The sequence below is a fragment of the Caretta caretta genome, chromosome 21, assembly GCF_965140235.1.
Source record: "Caretta caretta isolate rCarCar2 chromosome 21, rCarCar1.hap1, whole genome shotgun sequence".
NCBI lineage: Eukaryota > Metazoa > Chordata > Testudines > Cheloniidae > Caretta > Caretta caretta.
In genome coordinates this window covers 11,727,132-11,747,481 of record NC_134226.1, presented here as the reverse complement: position 1 = coordinate 11,747,481, position 20,350 = coordinate 11,727,132, and the positions used below count along the sequence as shown (strand labels likewise).

The 20,350-nt window shown below is 56.7% G+C and overlaps 1 protein-coding gene across 2 annotated transcripts in view; it reads right to left on the bottom strand.

The window, feature by feature from the left end:
- The window catches only part of MICAL1 (microtubule associated monooxygenase, calponin and LIM domain containing 1), a 46,221-nt gene that overhangs the window by 6,599 nt on the left and 19,272 nt on the right, over positions 1-20,350 (bottom strand). The window contains exons 2-18 of one of the 2 annotated variants that reach the window (XM_048827086.2): positions 19,997-20,288; positions 18,373-18,580; positions 17,501-17,617; positions 16,570-16,671; positions 15,103-15,258; positions 14,809-14,909; positions 13,181-13,438; positions 10,866-10,981; positions 7,332-7,458; positions 6,646-6,715; positions 5,693-5,840; positions 4,987-5,174; positions 4,102-4,211; positions 3,756-3,806; positions 3,043-3,162; positions 2,005-2,179; positions 87-169 (exon numbers count right to left, since the gene is read on the bottom strand). In XM_048827086.2, coding sequence (XP_048683043.2) covers positions 87-169; positions 2,005-2,179; positions 3,043-3,162; positions 3,756-3,806; positions 4,102-4,211; positions 4,987-5,174; positions 5,693-5,840; positions 6,646-6,715; positions 7,332-7,458; positions 10,866-10,981; positions 13,181-13,438; positions 14,809-14,909; positions 15,103-15,258; positions 16,570-16,671; positions 17,501-17,617; positions 18,373-18,580; positions 19,997-20,260 — 2,394 coding nt within the window. In that variant the 5' untranslated portion in view covers positions 20,261-20,288. Of the gene's footprint in view, positions 1-86; positions 170-2,004; positions 2,180-3,042; positions 3,163-3,755; positions 3,807-4,101; positions 4,212-4,986; positions 5,175-5,692; positions 5,841-6,645; positions 6,716-7,331; positions 7,459-10,865; positions 10,982-13,180; positions 13,439-14,808; positions 14,910-15,102; positions 15,259-16,569; positions 16,672-17,500; positions 17,618-18,372; positions 18,581-19,996; positions 20,289-20,350 lie in introns of those variants that run through there. The other variant, XM_075122003.1, reaches the window with a different exon arrangement.

The following is a 20,350-nucleotide window of genomic DNA, read 5'->3' as shown; positions in this document are numbered from 1 at the left end:
ACAGGGCTAAATCTGCAGGGACGGGCCCAGCCGGCCAGTGCTGGACACATCCCCAATGGTGCAGCTGCGGCGGGGGTCCCACTTACCTCATGTGGTGCGGCCTGGGACCCGCTGTCCGGCACCTCCATGCTACGGGGGCTGGAATAGTGCAGCATGCAGTAGAAGTGTCCTGGGGAGGGAAACCAGGCAGCGTCATAGGAGGACTCGTGGGGATGCTGCCAACTCGCACTCAGCCCCATGCTCTCATCGCTATGGATCAGATTCCTCTGCTACCCTCCCTCGCCTTTACCACAGGTTTACCACCACTGATTTCAACGGGCCGACTTAGTGGGCAGAGGCCACCGCCTTCCACAATGGTCAACAGCATCTCATTGTTACCTTGTCCTCCCCCATCTGACGTCCCTTGTCTTATACTGAGCCCCTGCCCCAAGGAGCTTACAGTCTGTCTCTCTGCTCTGTTTGTACAGCACCTAGCGCAATGGGGCATGACTGGGCTCCTGAGCCCTGAGGCCATGCAAATAATAAATAATCAAAGCTGAGGGGTAAGGGTAGGGTAGGGTCAGGATCTAGGGTTGCAGTAACAACCACCACCTGGAGGGGATCAGAATAAAAGAATTAAGAGAAATGGAGCAACCTCCTGCCTGTATTAGATTAACAGCGGAATCCGAGGGGAGGTGGCAAAAATGGGTTGAAATGGATTAAATATATAAATATTATAAGTCACACGACTTTTCTAATCAGGATTCGTCTGCTTACTGCAGCTCCCCTCCTACACTGCGTCAGCTCTGCTGTGTTCCTCTCTCTTTGTTACTGTCTCAATCCTTAGGGAAGAAAACAATGTGTCCGTTCAGAGATTCTGGTTATCCCAAGAGTAACTACATTAAACACACAAAAGCAGCTTTTATAAACCCTACAGCCAGCAGAAATGTGCCATGTGGCTGGTTTTTAAACTATTGTCTACTGAAAACAGTTGTTTTTAAGCAAACATCCCCCTGCCATTGTTTGACAGGCAAATATCTCCCAGGGCTAAAAACCTGGGCAGGAAACTGACGAAGGGTTTGTCTACTCTGGAAAAAAAAAAAAAAGCGTATTCATAACTCATGTTGGCTAACTCAGGTTAAAATTGGAGTGTGGACCCAGCATCTCAGGTTAGCCGCTTGAGTCCAATCCCAGGCGGCCCGATGGGCTTTACCCTGAGCTGCTAACCCAAGTGAGCAGCCCAGTTGTTGCATCTTCACGCTGCTTTAGCCCAAATTAAAGAACACAACTTTTGTGCAATACAGACATACCCTCAAACAAAAAGGAAACTGACATTGGCTGGTTCTTATCGGCCACGCTGCAAGAAATGCAAAGATTCGGGAAGCAAACAGCAGGAACAGTGACAGGTAGACTGGATTTTACAGCTCTCTTCCTTTTTAAAAGCCGCAAGTTCTCAGTAAGGTAGGTGAAGATAGTGGTTAATCACATGATTTTAAGTGGACGCTTTAAAGCAGGCTGTAAACTTAATGGAGCTGGGAGGCGGAAGGCCTGCATTTCTTACTGCCCCAGTCTTTAACTCGGACCTTCCTCCCCACAGCTGGTCTCTGCTAGTCACATGTGTTTTTGCACCGATGTAGCATTAGGGCAAGTGCCATACAGAATATCCTACATGGAATTGCTGGTGCTCTGCCATGATGAATAGTTTAGTGAGTTCATAAAACTCGGCGAATACGAGACTAAGTCCCTGGAATTTTAAAGTAGGCAGCGGGTGGGAAATCCCGATGAAGACACCGGCACAACCCTTTGCGCAGAGCAGACAGGGCCTTGGTTACGTGGTTCTCACGTACTCAGCCACATGGAGCCACCTTTCCGTTGGGATAGGTGGACTCAGCTGACTCAAGACTGGCAGGGCTTGTTACGAGGCAGCTCTGGGAGCTGCCTGGCTGGATCACGAAGCCCAGACTGCCCCAGGCCTGTCGTTTCTCAGGGCTCGTCTCTGTACCCAGCCCTGTTCCTGGGACCCACCGTCATCCTCGTCGAAGGCGAAGTCCCCCAGGCGCAGCGTGGTTCCACACTGATGACACTGGAAGCAGCCTCGGTGGAAGAAGTGCCCCTCGGCGCTGACCCGCTCCAGGATGTACACCCGCTTGCCGCAGAAGTAACAGGCGTCGCTGCTCTCCGTGGGGGAGGTGAGCGAGCTCTGCGGAGGAAGCCAGACAGCCTTGGGGCCAGGCCAGCAGCTGCCCTGAGCTACTCACTCGTAACCCTGATGGGCCCACCCGAGTGCCAGCTGCCCGTGAGGCCCGAACTGTGCTGGGCTCCCTGTTTGTGAGTTTGGACTAGGGCTCCACCCCCGGCTTGCCACAGCCCTGAGGGAGGTTGTGACAGCTCCGGAGTGGGGATAGCAGAACCCGGCATAGGAACACAGGCAGGAGGATGGAAATGGCTAGTCACTGGTGGAGAGGAGCTTAGAGGGGTCCCTCCCTGCGAGCATGGCTTTGCACAGCCACATCCCACCCAACCCTACCTAGTACAGCCCCCCCGGGGCCTGGCACTACGGGTCCATCTGCACTGGGTCGGGAGGTGTAAATTCCAGCTAGAGGAGACGTACTCGGGCTAGAACATAGCCCCGCTGGGCCAACAGGCTCCCCTGCCAGGTACATTCCCCCTTGAGCCTCTAGGCACCTCCTCAGGTGGCCAGCCCCTCCTGCTGCATAGACATCTGTACTCCGTTTTTAGCACACTAGCTCAACCCCGGCTGGAGCGGGTACGTCTCCTCGAGCTGGAATTCACATCTTCAGCGTAGATGTCCCCTCACCCACTGCAATGCTCGGCTCCGCTCCTCGAAATACTCCAGGCACCACCAGTCTGGCCCAGATTCAAACCAGCGGCGCAGGGAGATGGCTCCTTGCCTCAGGACCCACCCTTGGAGCTCTTTAAACTGAGCTGGGATTTCCCTCACAAGCCCCCCAGCCCTGTCACAGCAAACGCAGGCGATGCCTGGCCACCCGCCCAGCCACCCCGGCTGGTGTGACAGACGGTTCCTGGGAAGTGGAGACTAACCTGCAGCCTGCCCAGCGTGGAATCGGAAGCGCTGGTCTCGGTGGGTTGAGGCTGCTCCTGGCGGTTTGTCCCCCGGCCAAGGTCAGCGATGAACAAGTCGCCTCCCACCCCTGATTCCACCTATACAGCAACCCAACGGGGGAAAGCGAAACACATGACTACGGCCAGCGAGCGGGCCAGCAGCCTCTGCAGTAACTATTACAGGAGCCCCTCCCTTAAATGCGTGTCCTTGGGCCAGAAGGGGCTTGTGGCCTGCACATGCATGTGTACGATCTGTCGGCCATGATCTGATCCATCCAGACATTGCACACGTGTTCCTTGCACAGCCACGGGACTCAGAGCATCACACTCACCCACACGCTGAAGCAGATGCCCACGTGCCCTTCTGGAACTGGGGCAATGGCTCCAGAGAAGGCGAGGAGATTAATGGACACAGATTTCAGTGCCTAGATGTCAGATCATGGGCTGGTGCCTGGACATCACCCCCTCTACACTCTCCATAATAAAACTCCCTCCAGCGCCGGTTCCCACCGCTCAAGGCATCCAGAGAGGCCACTGCTGAGCAACGCAAAGCGTTCCCTTCCCTGGGACGCAACCTGCTGCCCTCACAGCGTGACAAGCCCCGGGGCCCAGGTCTTTCATACGACATCCCCCGTGTCCTAGCTCCTAAACTGGCCCCGGCCACATATGCTGACGGGAGCAGGGAAACTCACCCCTGCTTCTCTCCTCGTCCTCTTGGTCTTGGCGTCCTGCTGGGCACTGTCCTGAAATCACAGACGGGGCTCCCTGAGTGAGACGCTGCGGCAGGAGGACGCTCTGGGCCTATGGTAGAGCCGTGTTCGTTCCTCCGCTCCCCTCGCACCAGTAGGGTCCCCCAGCCCACCCGGGGCAGCTCAGGGAGGGAACAGTGCCAGGTCACCAGAGCCAGCTGCAGGCATGTGTGTTACCAGGAGTGGGTTGGCTCAGGGTGCCGGACACCTCGTCCAGGACCTCGTGAGCACCTGGGCCGTAGACGGGGACAGCACCCGCTGTGTAGCGGGAGACACTCGGAGCATTTACCTGGTTGCGCTTGCGAGTCAGACTCAGACTCTTCTGGAGCTTGCTGAGGAACAGGATGGCTCCCCGGGTGCTGGGAGGAGCTAGCAGCTTCCCCACTCTCTCCTCTGGTTCTGCAAGGGAGAGAAAACAGGCTCGTGACTGGGTCCGGGCCCAGCCTGGCAGCTAGCGCACGGGCCGGCCACGTTCCTCGGCAGGATGCCACGGAAAGGGAGCATGTGCCATCTCAGCCGCAACCCCTCCAGCCAGCGGAGGAGGGGGGCAATCTTCAGGCCTCCCTAGAGCTGCGAATTGCAGCGTGCAGATGCGGGAGCTGAGCGTTTTGTGTTTGATAGCTGGGCTCCCTGCCAACACAGGAGAGGCCAGGATTCAAGTCCAGCTCTCGCTCCAGAGGCTGGCAGGTGCGCTGGAGGTAACAGCCTGCCCGGGGAGCTAATTCTGCAGGGTGCTGGGACCTGCCTTGCTGGCTCGCAGCCCGCTCCAACCACGAGAGAGACTTGCACTGCACAGGGCCTCGACTAGGTTCCCAGAGCAAGGCAGAAGAACCCCTCCCTCCAGCCCCCCAAAACAGGATCATTCCGCCAGTGGCTCCTCCTCTGTCCGCACGGGGCAGGGTGCACAGCCTGCCCCACAGGTCACATAAGCCCCCAGGGTTGGGGGAAACTCAAATCGAGATGGGGAAAACCAACTCCATGATCCCCACTGTCCATTTCAAACCAGAGAGTCCCCTGCAAAGGGAATCGCTCAGCAGCCAACTCCAGAGTCCAGCCCAGCGCCCCCCGGTCCTTCCCACCCTGACTATCCTGACCATGGCTGGGGGAGAGCAGATGCAGGGCTGGGAGCGGATACCCCCAGAGATCCAGCCCTGGAGCCCCTGAGGATCCTCACTTGCAGAAGACTTGAAGGCTTCATAGAACTGGCTCAGGTAGGTGATGAGTCCGAGCTGGTTGGACTCGGCCACGGAGGCCATTTCAGTGCTGGAGAGGACGGGCGGGATGCCTAGCTCCTGCTCGGCGATGTCCAAGGCCATCTGGTTGTTCTTGATGGGACTGTGCTGGTCCAGGGAGTTGAAATCTCTAGGGACAGAAACAGGGTGTCAGGCTGAGGGGGAGGGAAAGCCGGCGATGCCTGCTCAGGAGCTAGGGCGGCCAGGGGCGAACCCGGTTCAGATTTCCCCCTCCTTGTCCGGTGAAGGAACAAACTAAGCACACGAGAGTCAGGCAGCTGCACGCCTGCCTCATGCCCCCCACGCTGACCGCATATGGAAGCAGCCTCTGTGGAAGAAGCACCCCTCGGCACTGGGCGGGGGGGGATCATCCATTGGGCCAAATACAGCAACATTCAGCAAGGGCGGGGGGGCCAAAGGTCAGGTTGTGGCGGGAACTAGAGGCTTGGGGGTGCAGGGTGGGGTAGTAGGAGGCACCATCCAGCCGCCACGAAACACACATCATCCCCCCCCGCAAACCGGCACCTAGGAATTCCCAGCGGCAGCCACCGCAGGGACACACACGCTCCCAGCCCGGGGCCAAGTGTTGTGTGGCAGCCCAGCCGGGGTCGTCCTCCCGTCCCCAAGCCACGGGGACAGGAGCCTTACAGGAGGTTGGGCCGGAAGCGGTGGATGAGGGCACACAGGGCCAGGCCGCTTTTCCAGGAGTGCGTGAAGTCCGTCACCGTGACGCCGCGGTAACCCGCCGTGTGGGTCTGGCACCAGCTCAGGAGCTCCTCGTAGGCCCTGCCGACGTCTGGAGGAGAGAGAGGATAAGGCACGGGGCTGGGACTGGGGTGGGGCACAGCTGTAAAAGGGAGCAGCCAGGGGATCGGAGCTGGGAAACCTACAATCACCTCCATCAAGGGCCTTGGGGGGCAGGGGGCAGCAGGTGGGTCGCTTCCTTGGGCCGCAGAACGTGGGAGCAAGGGCATAGGGCTCATGGAGAGGACGGGGAGACCGTGTCTCCTGTTAGCTGCTGCTGAGGCGACAGCGTGCCCAGACTCAGCCTGCCAGCCCAGCCGAGGACAGGTTCAAGTGGCTCCCAAGGCCACCTCCCAAAAAATGAGGGAAGAACTGCTCATGTCCCCTCCAGGGAGGGAGCCACAGTCCCCATGCCCGGCTCCCCACCCCTCTGCAGCACTCGGACACTCTGGCCCCCAAAGGCTCCTGGGACGCTGCTGGGGTGAGCGGAAGTGGGGCAGGAGGAAAGAGGGGGCGCCCTGGGGAGGAGAAGACAGGAGAGGATCTAAAAGAGGAGCCAGAGGGTGCACAAAGTCCCACCCCGGGGGCACCAAGCCTCAGCCAAACGCCCAAGGCTTGGGTATAAGCGGGCACATGGAGAAAGGGCGCCAGGAAAGTCAGCGATAGGGGTGGAAAGCCCGACAGAAAAGGGAGCAAAAAGTCAGGCAGGCACCCAGCACCGAGGCTGGGTGGTGGGGGAAGCTCCACCAGCCGCTGCTTCTCCAAGGTGAGGAGGGCGATGCATGCACGGGGTGGAAAGCAGGTCTGTGGGGGGATCCGTCCAGTTGGACGCCCAGGGGTGGGCCCCCCAGACTTGCCTGTGCTCTCACGACTGTTTCTCTTCTTATGGTCGATCTCGATCATCCCCACCACATACATGTCACGGACCTGCAGAGACAGACACCCCGAGAGCGGTTACTGACATTGCAGGACAAGGCAATCTGCAGAAGAAAAGGCCTCCGGTCCCGGTGAAGGGAGGTCAAAACCCCAGTAGAGGGAACACAAGGAGTGTGCGGCCCTCTGACAGAGCACCCAGCCATGCCCTCTCTCCTTCTGAGACCAAGCTGGCTAGCGACCTGTGCAGCTCACCGCTGGCTCTTCCCCAGAGCTGGCTGCATTCGCTTGCTTACTGGGCCTGTGCACAGTCAGCTGCATCGTGGATTCATGGTTCATTCCTCTACTACCCACCGGCTCTCAAGCTGTGCAGATATACACCTGTCCCTGGGGCAGAGGGCAACAGCCGGGTGGAATCAATATGGGGTGTGAGGTTACAACTTGGATTATCCCATCATTCCTATGAGAACAGAGCAGAGACCTCACTCCGTGTTCAGTTCCCAGGAGTGTGCAGCGCCATGTCGGCCAAGTGGACACAATTATCCCTTGGTGGAGGTAACAAACCAGGCAGGGAGAGAGAAATGGCTTTAGGAACAAGGGCTGGTGCTTCTGACACCAGCCGCAAGGAGCCCCGGCAGGGCGGGATCTCCGTCTGGCCTGGACGAGTTACCTGGTTGGGCTTTATGGCTTGGAGGTTGATGTTGCGGTAGCGAGTAGTAGGGTCAATGCTGTACTGGCTGGTGTTTTTGTTGGTGTTGTCGGGGGACGTTTGAGACAGCTGCTGGTAGATGCTCTCCCTGCACAGAGGAAACGAGCCAGGTTAAACACGGACGTTCCTCCGCCACTGATCTCAAAAGTGAGGAAGGTAAAGGAACGGAGGGTTCAGAAGAGGAAAATAGAAAGGAGCATAAACTTTGGCAAGTCAAGTGGGAAAGCATCATGAGGCAGGCCAGGAGAGGATTGGGAGAGCAAGTAGCTAAAGATGCAAAAACCAACAGTGCATTTTTAAAGTACATCAGAAGCAGGAAGCCTGCCAAACAGTCAGTGGGGCCACTGGACAACCCAGGTGCTAAAGGAGCACGTGAGGAAGACGAGGCCGTTGTACACGAGCGAAATGAATTCTTTGCACCGGTCTTTGCTGCAGAGGATGTGGGGGAGATTCCCACACCTGAGCCATTCCTTTTAGGTGACAAATCTGAAGAACTGTTGCAGATTAAGCAGGGTTTGGAATAAACTGATAAATTAATCCATAATAAGTCAGCAGGACCAGTTGGGATTCACCCAAGACTGAAGAAATTCAAATCTGAAATGGCAGAACGACTACCTGTGGTATGTAACCTCTCGCTTAAATCAGCCTCTGCACTAGATGACTGGAGGATAGCTAATGTAACACCAATTTTTTAAAAAGGCTCCAGGGGCAATCCTGGCAATTACGGGCCAGTAAGCCTGACTTCAGTACCAGGCAAATTGGTTGAAACTATAGTAAAGAACATAATTATCAGACATATAGATGAACATGATATAGAATCATAGCACTGGAAGGGACCTCGAGAGGCCATCTAATCCAGTCCCCTGCACTCATGGCAGGGCTAAGTATTATTTAAACCATCCCTGACAGGTGTTTGTCCAACCTGCTCTTAAAAATCTCCAATGATGGAGATTCCACAACCTCTCTAGGCAATTTATTTCAGTGTTTAACCACCCTGACAGTTAGGAAGTTTTTCCTAATGTCCAACCTAAACCGCCATTTCCTCTACAATTCAAACCCATTGCTTCTTGTCCTATCCTCAGTGGTTAAAGAGAACAATTTTTCTCCCTCCTCCTTGTAACAAACTTTATGTACTTGAAAACTGTTATCATGTCCCCTCTTGGTCTTCTCTTCTCCAAACTAAACAAACCCAATTTTTTCAGTCTTCCCTCATAGGTTATGTTTTCTAGACCTTTAATCATTTTTGTTGCTCTTCTCTGGACTTTCTCCAATTTGTCCACATCCTTCCTGAAATGTCTCTCCCAGAATTGGACACAATACTGCAGTTGAGGCCCAATCAGCACGGAGTAGAGTGCAAGAATTACTTCTCGTGTCTTGCTTACAACACTCCTGCTAATACATCCCAGAGTGATGTTTGGGGAAGAGTGAAGACAGATTTTGTAAAGGGAAATCATGCCTCACCAATCTATTAGAATTCTTTGAGGGGGGTCAACAACCATGTGGACAAGGGTGATCCAGTGGATATAGTGTGCTTGGACTTTCAGAAAGCCTTTGACAAGGTCCCTCTCCAAAGGCTCTTAAAAACAAATTAAGCAGTCATGCGGTAGAAGGGAAGGTCCTCTCATGGACCAGTAACTGGTTAAAAGACAGAAAAAAAGGTAGGAATAAATGGTCCAAAGCAGACTGCAAAGAGCTACAAAGGGATTTCACTAAACTGGGTGACTGGGCAACAAAATGGCAGATAAAATTCAATGTTGATAAATACAAAGTAATGCACAGTGGAAAACATAATCCGAACGACACAGATCAAATGTTGGGGTCTAAGTTAGCTGTTACCACTCAAGAAAGATCTTGGAGTCCTTGTGGAGAGTTCTCTGCTCAACGGGCAGCAGCAATCAAAAAAGCAAACAGAGTGTTAGGAGCCCTAACGAAAGGGATAGATAATAAAAGAGAAAATATTATAATGCCACTGTACAAATCAATGGCCCACCCACACCTGGAATACTGTGTGCAGTTCTGGTCACTCCATCTCAAAAAAGATATATTCGAATAAGAAGAAGTACAGAGAAGGGCAACAAAAATGATTAAGGGAATGGAACAGCTTCCGTGTGAAGAGATATTAAAAACTCTGGGAAGGTTCATATTAGAAAAGAGACGACTGGGGGTAGGGGGGAGAGATGATAGAGGTCTATACAATCATGACTGGTGTGGAGAAAAAGTGAAGAAGGAAGTGTTGTTTACCCCTCACATAACACAAGCACTATGGGTCTCCGGATGACATTAGTAGGAGCGGGTTTAAAACAAATATAATGAAGTTTTTCTTCACCCAACGCACAGTCAACCTGTGGGACTCGTTGCCAGGGGATGGTGTGAAGACCAAAAGTATAACTGGGCTCAGAATTAGATACGTTCATGGAGAATAGGTCCATCAATGGCTATTAGCCAAGACGGTGAGGGTGTCCCTAACCCTGCAGCTGCCAGAAGCTGGGAGCGGATGACCAGGGACAGATCACTCAAAATTGCCCTGCTCTGTTCATTCCCTCTGAAGCACCTGGCACTGGCCACTGTCGGAAGACAGGATAGTGGCTAGATGGACCATTGGTCTGATCCAGTCTGGCCGTTCTTATGCTCTTAAGAGCTCAGAGTGTGAGTGATCTAGACAGACACCACAGCTCTAAAGACACAACCTGCAATCAGGCGCTTCCTGGCAGTCAATGGTCTTGAGAAGGGCTGAATTTAGTGCTAAGCAAAGGTGCCAGCTTGAGACCAAAGTCCTTTATTTGTCAGCAGGAACAGTGCAGACTTCCCCCACGCCCGAGCCCGACCATGCAGGGACCCCTCCAGGAGCCAGAAGGGAACTCAGTCACTCCTTGCCCTCTCTGTTGAGGCTGCCGTTGTGCATGTGAGTTGTGCCACACAGACACCTGTCCACTAGGAACTAGACAGACCCAACTCAGTTCACACAGGGCACCAGACAGCCACCGTTACTGCCCTGGGCCAGATTCCGGGGGGTGATCTAGAAGTGAAAGGCTCCACATTGCCCTGACCCAGCCCCTCACAGCAGCCACGCTTCCTAGGTCTCTTCCTTGCAGGGGGCTCAAAACAGCTGAGCCACATGGATCTAAGGACGCCTTGTGCTCTGAGCACCTGATGTGCCGTATCCTTCCTGCTGTACAAAGGCACTAAGTTCTCCAAAGCAGGGATTGTCTTTACATTTAAGAACACGGGGATTGCCAGATTAGGGGTCCATCTAGACTGGTATCCTGGCTGCAACAGTGGCCAGCACCTGCTGCTTCAGAAGAAGGTGCAAGAACCCTGCAGTTATGGGATTACCTGCCCCCAGGGGAAGTTTCCTCCTGACCCTCTATCGTTAGAGGTTGGCTTGTGCCCTGATGCATGAGGGTTGATAGCTTTTGTACTGCACCAAGCAAACACACACAATCTGGAACCCGTGAACAGCCCCCGTCCCCACCCTTGCAGGAGTAGAGTCCTCACCTCTCAGCCAGAAGGTCCAGTGGGGAGGTTCCTGCTGCCCATCTTTTCACCATCCAGGCAGTGTCAAAGGCGGCCAAAAAACCCCGCGCCACACCGGTGCCCAGCGGCCAGAATGGCTACAAAACACGAGACAGAGAGAGTGGAGGGGATGGGAGCTGCACATGTGTTCAGTAACCCTACGGGAGGATTTTCAGAGTCCTGGCTGAGGTCCCTGGCACACAACAGCCTCCAGCTTCGAGCGCAATTGAACGCACAAAAACCAACCTGCTCCTCAGATCCGGAAGGTTGGTGCTGTGATCGGGAACCACCCAGGCTGGTTCTCAGGGGTGGCAGGTTTGTATAATTTTTGGTGGTGCCCAGAATGGGTCCAAGTCCTGTCCCCCCCACCAGACACACACACCTGCCTAAGGTTCTGGGAGGGAGTTCAGGTGTGGGAGGGGTGCGGGCTCTGGGAGGGAGTTTGGGTGCTGGGTGCAGGCTCTGGGCTGGGGCAGGAGGTTGGGGTGTGGGAGAGGGTGAGGGGTGCAGCCCTTACCTCGGGCACCTCCCAAAAGCGACCCACACACCCCTCTTGCAGTGGGTCCTAGGCAGGAGGGCCAGGGGTCTCTGTGCACCGCTGCCCACAGGCACCGCCCCCGCGGCTCCCATTGGCCGCAGTTCCCAACCAATGGGAGCTGCGGAGTCGACGCTCGGAATGGGGGCAGCGTGCGGAGACATACACACACACACCCAGGGCCGTGCTGGCCCCTTCCGGGAGTGGCACGGAGCGAGGCTGGGCAAGAAGCTGCCTTAGCCCTGCTGTGCTGCCGGTGGTGGCGGCAGGGGGCCCCCGGGGCCCTTTTAAATCACCATGGGGCAGCAGGCAGGGCCGGGGGACAGACTGGTGGAGCTGGGCCCCCGGGCCCTGAATATTCCTGGAGCACAGGCAGCATGGGCCCATATAACTCGCCGCTGGTTCTCACACAGTGCTCAGCATTCACACAGCTGCTGCCAAACTGGGTAGCTGCCAACGGAAGAAGTCAGAGCTGCAGGTCAGCAGAGGGAAGCATGCATCTGGGGGGCTCCTGCTTCAAGCCTCTCCCCTCCTTACTCCCACCCCTGACCTCCGAAAAACCAGAACCTGGGTGTCAGCCTGGGAGCTGAGCCCTCCCAGACAAAGGGCTGCTAGTGGACAGAGCCATGGGGCCCAGCTCGAGGATGGGACCCCAGGCTACAGACCAAACAAAGGGGAGAGATTAGAGGAGAGAGTCAGCTTGCTCCCTGGTTGGCCGGAAGGACGACCCTCAGCCTCACGATCCAGAGACAGCATCCAGCCCAGAGACTCAGCGGAGCCTGGGGCCCTGGGCAGGGTGCGGCTCAGAAAAGAAAAGCTTACTGGAGACATAGGCACAGAGCTCCGTGTGAAGCTGCCGAGTGAAACGAGGCCTGGACAATTTCCAAACCCCGGCCAGGCTCTGCCCTGTGACTCAGATGCAGCTTACAGGGACCCCAGGCTCCAGCGAGTTGCCGGGCAACACAGAACCCTGCCCGGTGCTGGGACCCGTAGTCTCAGCACTTCGGGGCCCACTGCCCAGTCATCTTTTGCACATGGACAGGGCTTTTTGCTAGGGATCTCTCAGCACTGCGCACGTTCACCAACCTGCTCGGCCTCACAGGGGTGGTCGTTATCCCAGTTCAACGGAGAGGGAAACCGAGGCGCGCAGGGGTGAATGTTCCGTAACAAGGCGGGGTCAGGAATGGCAACCCAAAGTCCTGACACTCAGCCCTTGCTCAAACTACTAGCCGGCTCCATGCTATATAAGGCTCCACCTTCGCTGCGAGTGAGGGGTGGGGCTCCCCTGTCCGTGTGCACGCAGTCACGCTAGCTTTCATCGAGCTAGCGTGAGTCTGAACAGCAGCACAGCCATGGTGGCGCAGGTCACGGCAGCAGAGCATGGCTTAGCCGGGCCAAGCATAAAGCCATGGCCTAAATCAGGAGCAGCCCTTGGGCTCCTGGCATGACACCCGCACTGCCCCAATTGCTACAGCACGTGTTTGAAGATGCTGTCTTGGGTTAGGGGAAGAATCACCACAGCTGGGAAACACGAGCATTGCCCTGAGCGGGAGTGGGGAGTGTGGCCGGCCAGTCTGCTGCCTGACGGGGAGAGTTAGGGTTTGCATAAACTCTGCCCCTGGGCTGGCAGCGCTGCCAAGGGGACACTCTCAGGGAAGGAGATGCCTCCAGCCTTGCAAGCTGAGGCTGCAAAGGGATCCTGGCCAGAGCCCATCCTCCCCTGCCCCCACACCTGTTCGTCTCTCGTTAGGCGGGCACTGACCTCCACCAGACAGTCTCCCACCAGCCCGATGAGCAGCCGGGCCCCGTGGCACTCGCGTACCAGGGCTGCGTTCTCCGAGCGGTTCATGCAGGTGAAGTCAAACATGTCGACGTCCGGGCAGTTCCGGTGGTTCAGAGCGAACTCCAAGTCAGGCAGCTGGTAGTTGGTGGAGAAGTTGGCGGCTTCCTTGGCATAGCTGAGGAGGGCTTCTTGACTGATGTTCTCAGCAGACAGCAAGCTCTCTATGTCCGCTTTGTCCTACGGGAATGGGGGGCAGGGTGTTACTCAAAAGGGGATTCCTGGCACAGGTGCCCAAAAGCGTATTTGTTTGTAAAGCAAAGGGATCACTTCACCACCTATCAAGATGCAGCCACCTCTGAGGTGGAACATGGCAGCTGAATAAGAGTACACAGCAACAGGCATGGGCAGGAAATATAAAGTTATAACTGTGGAAGTATAACATTGTATAAGTATAACATTGTATAAGGGGACATGCTGGATACATTGTATATGAGAGGGCATGCCAAAACATGTTACAAAGTATCTGAGGGAGCACACGTAGGGACAGTTAGCTTTTGAATGGAGAAGCAATTAAGATAGAGCCAGCACGTCTAAGAAGCAGGCATCAGAATGGAAGGTGTGAAGGGCAATTAGTTAAGTTAACTGGAAGCTGTTAAAGGAGATTGTTAAGGGTGGCAGGTAATTGAAGATACGTGACTGGTCTCAGGGATCTCGAAGGGTGGTGACTAAAATCTTTTTCTTCTTTTGTCTGTAACTTCTCTGTAACTTGTTCTCCAGCAAGCTGTATAAATTAAGAGACACAAGCCCCACTCGGGGGGCTCACTTCTAAATGTATTAGCAGAGCAGCTTTGCTAATAAAACAGAGTGGTCTGATAAATTGTGAGCCTGAGTCAAACTTTGACATAACGTATCCCACTGAAACCACAAGGAGCGATGTAGGTCAGCAGGATTTAACACCTGTATGGAAATTTGCCAGGACACACCCACTCCAGCAAGGAGTTCCATAGAGCGTTAGTGGTTGGCACCTGCGTTTTAGGTCTCATCTGAAAAATGGTCTTTCCAGCAGCACTCTACTCTTAGCACCAGACTGATGCACTGGCCCAGGGTACGTCTACACTGCAGCCCCTGAGCGTGACTGCAACTTGAGCTGTTTAATCTAGCTAGCTTGGGTACTGGAGCCCTGAAGCCATGGCAGCATGAGCTGTCCACACCCACCTGGAACTTCACACACTGAAACAGCTCCGCCGGGCAGGGACCCGAGCAACCTGCGTTAAAGCTAGCTCGGGTATGTCAGCTGGAGCGGCAGTCACTCCCAGTGCTTGTGGGCCAGCCATGCCCTAGAGAGAGAGAGAAGTGCCCCTCAGCGAATCCCCAGCACTATTTCTGTCCTCTGGAGGCCTCCCAGCCAGGCACTGCCCCCAGCCCTTGCAAGCACCGCCGGGATGGTAGCACAATGCACCACGCCTACACGTACATGTTCCTTATGTTCCAACAGGCTGGGCACATGAAACGCAAGCCGGTGCCCTGGTGAACTCAGCTATCTGGTCCCATCTCTCCCATCCCACGGCGGCCAGTCTCCTCCCCACGTCCACGCTGGGCCCCCTCACCTGGACAATGACCCCCTTTCTGAGCAGGCTCTGTTTTTTGGCCGTCATGACAAAATAGTGGGTGTCGTCTTTGTAGTAGACAATGTTCTCCAAGTCGATACCTGGCACGGGGCAAAGGTATAAACAGAGGGTTGAGGTGGAGCCGGGCCGAGAGAGCTGGCGTGAGAATGCCGTCCAAGAACAGGCAGCTGCCCTACAACCTGCTCCATTCACAGACAGACAGGGTGCGGGTTGTTGCAGCCCTGGGGGATGCACAGGGGAGGGGATTAGCTGACGGGGGAAGGCCCTGCCAACCTGTTTTGTTGTAGAGGTTCTGGAAGAACTGCTGGTTGTAGATGCGGGCCACACCGCTGATCTCGGCGACCTCCACCTCGGCCCGGCTGTGGCGGTTGACGAAGTTGGTGGTGATGCCGATCGCCAGCTTCCCACGCATCTCCTTCCGCTTGAACCCTGGGGACAGACACAGACACCGCGCCCGTCAGGCCTGCTGGGGCCCTTCCTAGCCCCCAGGAAAGGGGGCATTGGCAGCGCAGGGAAAAGCCTGTGGGGTGTGGAGGCAGAGAAGAGGGGTGCAGGCCAAATCAGGCTGGCGAGGGTCAGGACATACCCCCAGGGGCACAGCGTCCTTGTCTGCTATTCGGCTGCTCCAAGAACCACCCAGCCCGACATCTAGGGCGCTGCGTCTGGAGCAAGTGCCAGCCGTGGCAGGAGCAGGGTTTGAGAAGGGCCTGGACCAAGCCCCAGCTCTGAACCCCCCATCCTCCTTGGGCCAGCACCAAGCTAGCAATGTGCAGCCAGAGGGCAGGACCACGTACCGATTACTGAGCACTGAGGGGGAATCGCTCCCTGCCCCCAGGAGCTCCCGGCCCAGCACAGACGCTGGGGAGTGAGGGAAGCACCATTAGGAGACTGGGGGGACAGTGGCCCAGGAAGGGAGGTCCCCCGCTGTTTGGTTTTCTCAGGGAAGGGGCGGGCCTGGAGGCCAGGCAGTTCTGGGCTGTAGGGGCCCCGGTGCAAGCACTGGGAATGCCCCGCTGCATGATGCTACATGCATTTTAAGGCAGCAGCTGGCCAGCCCTGCAGCCACAGCCTTGCAGATGTTCGGGGCACGCCTCAGCGGGTAGCGTGAGCAGCGCCAGCTATCAGGAGCCGACCTGTCTCAAGGCCTCTTCTCCCCCTCCCCCGTTTCCCCCGCAGCTGCATTTCAGACCCTTCACGGTACAAGCCGTGGCTCCAAGCTGCCTGGCTCATGCACATGCCCTGCTCCAGAGAGCGCTGCATTTCCCCCCCTCCAGCCCGCCCCAGGCCGAGAGACTCCAGCCCCACTGGGTGGGGACCCACGAGGAACTGAGCCGAGAGAGAACGACCCCCATCCATTCCCACGCAGGCCCTGCAGCCTCTCTCTCCGCCCCCCTCACCCGTGAGAAGAGACTCGATCAGGGTCCCGGGGCCCATCGGCCCAGCTGACGTGACCAGAGGCTCCATTGTTTTCCCTTAGCCCGGCCACCCTGAGAAGGGTGGCGAGCACTGGCCCCTCCTCGGCCAATGCTGCTGGCCAGCCCCTGGGTACCGGGGGTGCGTCTGGCCCAAGAGAGGCCCCGCCATCAGCCCCCGAGCCCTGTGGGGACTGTACTTGCCCTCATGGTAGAGGAGAAGGAACATCAAGCAACAGAGGAGATGGAGTGCCCCCCGCCGCGCTCTAGCCAGGCTGGAAGGGAGGGGAACACGCTAGCTGCAGCTCACAAGGGAGCAAGCCCTCACCTTTAGGCACAAATTTGCCTCCTCCAGCTGAGATGAGGACGTCAAATTCATACTGCCCCACGGGAGAGGAGCTGGGCTGGAGCGCAGCCCTCCAGGCACCACCTGCGGAGAAAGACAATGGAGAGGGGGGCGTCGGAGGGGGCCTGAGCGACACCCCAGTATGAAAACTCCCCCGTCCCCCTGCCAGGAACGTTTATACATAACGAGGGGGGTGCGGTCTAGTGGTTTGAGCTCATGGCTCATCGTCAGGAGTTCTGGGGTCTAATCCTAGCTCTACCAGTAACTCACTGCATGACTTTGGGTGAGTCACTCCCCCGCTCCATGCCTCAGTTTCCCCATCTGAACAATGGGGATAATGGTATTGGCCCCACACCCCGGAGAGGGGAGGAGTTTGTGAAGCTGGATTGGCATTTGTGGAGGCACCGGTATCGTTATTTCAAATAAAACAAAAACCTCAGGGGACTGAGGGGAAATCGACCCACAGCTCAAAACCATGTCACGAGTGCGTTAGTCCTCTGCAGAGATTTCAGTCTTGGTCAGCAGCATTTAGCAGGCAAAGGGGATAAATCCCCCAACCCCTCCTCAACCTACGCTTAGTTGGTGTTGGTCCTGCTTTGAGCAGGGGGTGGGACTAGATGACCTCCTGAGGTCTCTTCCAACCCTGATCTTCTATGATTCTGTCTGGAGGCAGATCTCCCTGAACTCCAGGGAACAGCCTAGCCCTAGGTGGAGGTGCCAGCAGTGTGATGGGGCGGCTTGAACCCCTCGGTGTGATCTCAGAAAAGTTCACGCACACCTGGGGCACTTCTCTGCATCCCCCGACCCCAGGACAGCCCCTCTGCGATGAGCTGCACCGTCAGCACAGGACAGGCTGGATTTCAGCCAGTGACAGCTGGAATGAGTCCAGGCCACAAGGCTCCGGCTTCCCTACCCCGTCCGCTTCCCTTCTCTGCGGGGGGGATGAGCCCCTCAAACTGCACGTTGACATGAACTTCAACCCCCAGGAGCAAGGCGACCTTCAGGAGGATCAGCTGCAACTGTCGGATACCTGGAGAGAGAAAGACAGAGCGAGTGAGCAGAAATCAAAGCTCCCCAGAGCTCAGCCGCAGACAAAGCCCATTCGAGTCCATCCCCCACTCGGCTCCCCTGCCTTGTGGGTCACAGACTCCGACCACTCCCTGCTATCTGACCCAAGGCAGCTCCCTAGCTACTTGCCTGCCAGCTACAGACTTGGGGCCCGGACCTCTCCCCACCATGGGATGCAGGATGCTTTACCAGGGAGGGCAGCTGCTACTGCAGAATCCCCTGGAGCAGCGCTGGGGTGGGGGGACCCCTTTGATGTGCAGACACAGGTCGAAGAGCATGGGAGATGGGGCTCGGCCCCAGAAGGCAGGTGCCAGCTGTGTTTATTGTGCAGGCCGGGGGCAAAGCTGCCCTTGGTGTGAAACGGAGCGTGGGGGGAGCTGAAATCCACAGTAGCGTCTCCGGGGGCACGCTGGGATGGGGCTCCCTTTGGGACAGCCGGGCCCCAGACCCCAGCTCACCCAGCCACAACCACAGGGCACTTTGGCCATTCCACCAGCCTCCCCCACAACCCCAGCCGCAGGTGCCCCTCACTGCAACAATCCCCACAAGCCGCAACATGCCCCCGGCACAGCTCTGTCCACCCCCCCCCACACACACAACCAACCCCTGCCACAGCGCGCCGGGCACTGTCCTGTCACCCAACACCCACACACCCATTTGCGCCCGACATCCCTGTCCCCAGAGCTGTGCCCGCCCTGCTTCCCCAGCCCCACTCACTGATGTGATCCAAGGTCCCGGTGCAGAAGCGCCCGTAAAACTTCTTGGCGCCCAGCACCCGCAGGTCGTGGATGGTGAAAGGCCAGAGGTGCAGCACGTTGTTGCGGGAGAAGGAGTCTCTCTTCTCCACCAGCACGACGTGGGCCCCCAGGAAGGCCAGCTCGATGGCGGTGCGGAGCCCGCAGGGGCCTGCCCCGATGATCAGGCACTGGAAGGGGCAGTGTCAGAGCTGGGTGCCCGGGGCAGAACGCAGGGGGCTCCCCGCTTATAGGTCGGAATAAGCCCACCAGGTACCCCATTGCTGATCTCCTGGGACGGGCACGTCTGTCCCCCTGGGGGGCAGAAGGGCCTGACTAGCTGAGGGAGGGGAGACTAGGCCTGGCTGGGATCTCACCCGTGCAGCTAGCCCCGGATTCGAGCAGGGGTGAGCTACCCCCAGCACAAGCAGCAGCTCGGTGTGTCAGTCCTGTGGGTTTGCACCAGTGCAGCTATGCTGGGTGGTGTCCAATGAACACTCAGTGCCCGAGATGCTCGTGGAAGATCTCTTTGCAGACTCTCTGCCTGGGAAGCTCAGCCCTTAAAGGGGTACCACACACTGATGGCTGAATTCCTCAGCGTAGACAAGGAAGCCCCACGTTCCCCCTGCTGGGAATTCAGCGAGCTGAACCCTTGCAGGTTTTAAAACAATGTGTTTTAGTCTCGGTCCCAGTTGTTCTCATCCAAGGACAGATAATGGGGGATCTAATCTCTCCCAAGTTAGACTGAACAGCACCACCCCCTACTCCCCCCCAGCACTGACACTGCCTGCAAGGAAGCCATTAACTCCCTGTTCTCCACAAGGGGACATAAGCAGAGAGCTCAACCGCCCAAGGAATCAGTGTTGGGGCGTGGGAGTTCCTGGCTCCTAGCCCCCCACCCCTCCTGCACGCCCTGGGGCCTTGGACAGAGCAAACACGCTGTACGACCCCGGCCTAGCCAGCATGAGGGTTTCGGGAACACTCCCGCCTGGAGCACTAGTGGAGACAGGGTCCAAGTAGGAGATTTCCCGAAACATACTGGCACAGGCAGAGCTCACCAGGACGCTGCACCATGCCTGCCCTTCGAGCCAGGGGCCCGATTTGCATCACAGGTGGGGTTGTTGAACTGCCAAGACCTATTTATTCACAGTGTCAACATCGCAAGCCACTGCACATCCTATCAGGAGCAACCCAGGGTGCTCAGATACCCTGTCTGATCCGCTCAGCTCTGCCTGGAGAGGACAAACACTTCAGCCCTGAAGACAGCATGGTCATCACCTCGCTCTGGGCTCACCCCGCACCAGCAATGCGCCCCACGCACCCCCGGCTCTGACCTGAAATGTCTAGGTGCAACGAACCACAGCTGCCTTCAGACAAACACCACTGTTGACATTCGAACCCACGATTCCCCATACTGGAAGCACAAGCCCCCACCACTTGAGGTAAAAGAGCAGCTCCATTAGCTATAACTTAGTAGTAAGTTGTTACAGTTACTTGGACCTGCCACTAGAAGGAGGCAAATCACACAATTAGCCTGTGTAATACCTCCCCCTTGCTCTCAACAGGGGCCCTTCCCTGGTTATACCAGCCATGCCCTCCCTTCTCACCTTGGTGTTGGCACATGCCCTTCCCTGGTCATAGTCTTTGTGTCCAGCCTTCTTATCCAGCTTGCCCCACAGGTCCTTGGCACTCCAGTCGTTAAGGCAGGACTTGAGCTTACGGTAGAATGGCAGCTGGCCCTTGTGCTCCAGACCCAGCTGCCCACATAAGGCCTGGAAGCTGTCCAGCACCTCCTGGCAGTGGCTGGCATGGAGGAAGGTTTCGAAAAGGGAGTGAGCCGGGTTACCCTGCTCCCCATCTTGAGTGTTCATCCTGGGTACTCGGGGTCAAGAAGGGAGTCTGGAAAAGAGTGAGCAAAGCACAGACTGAGCGAGGGAGGCGCTACAGAGAAGCCACCTCTC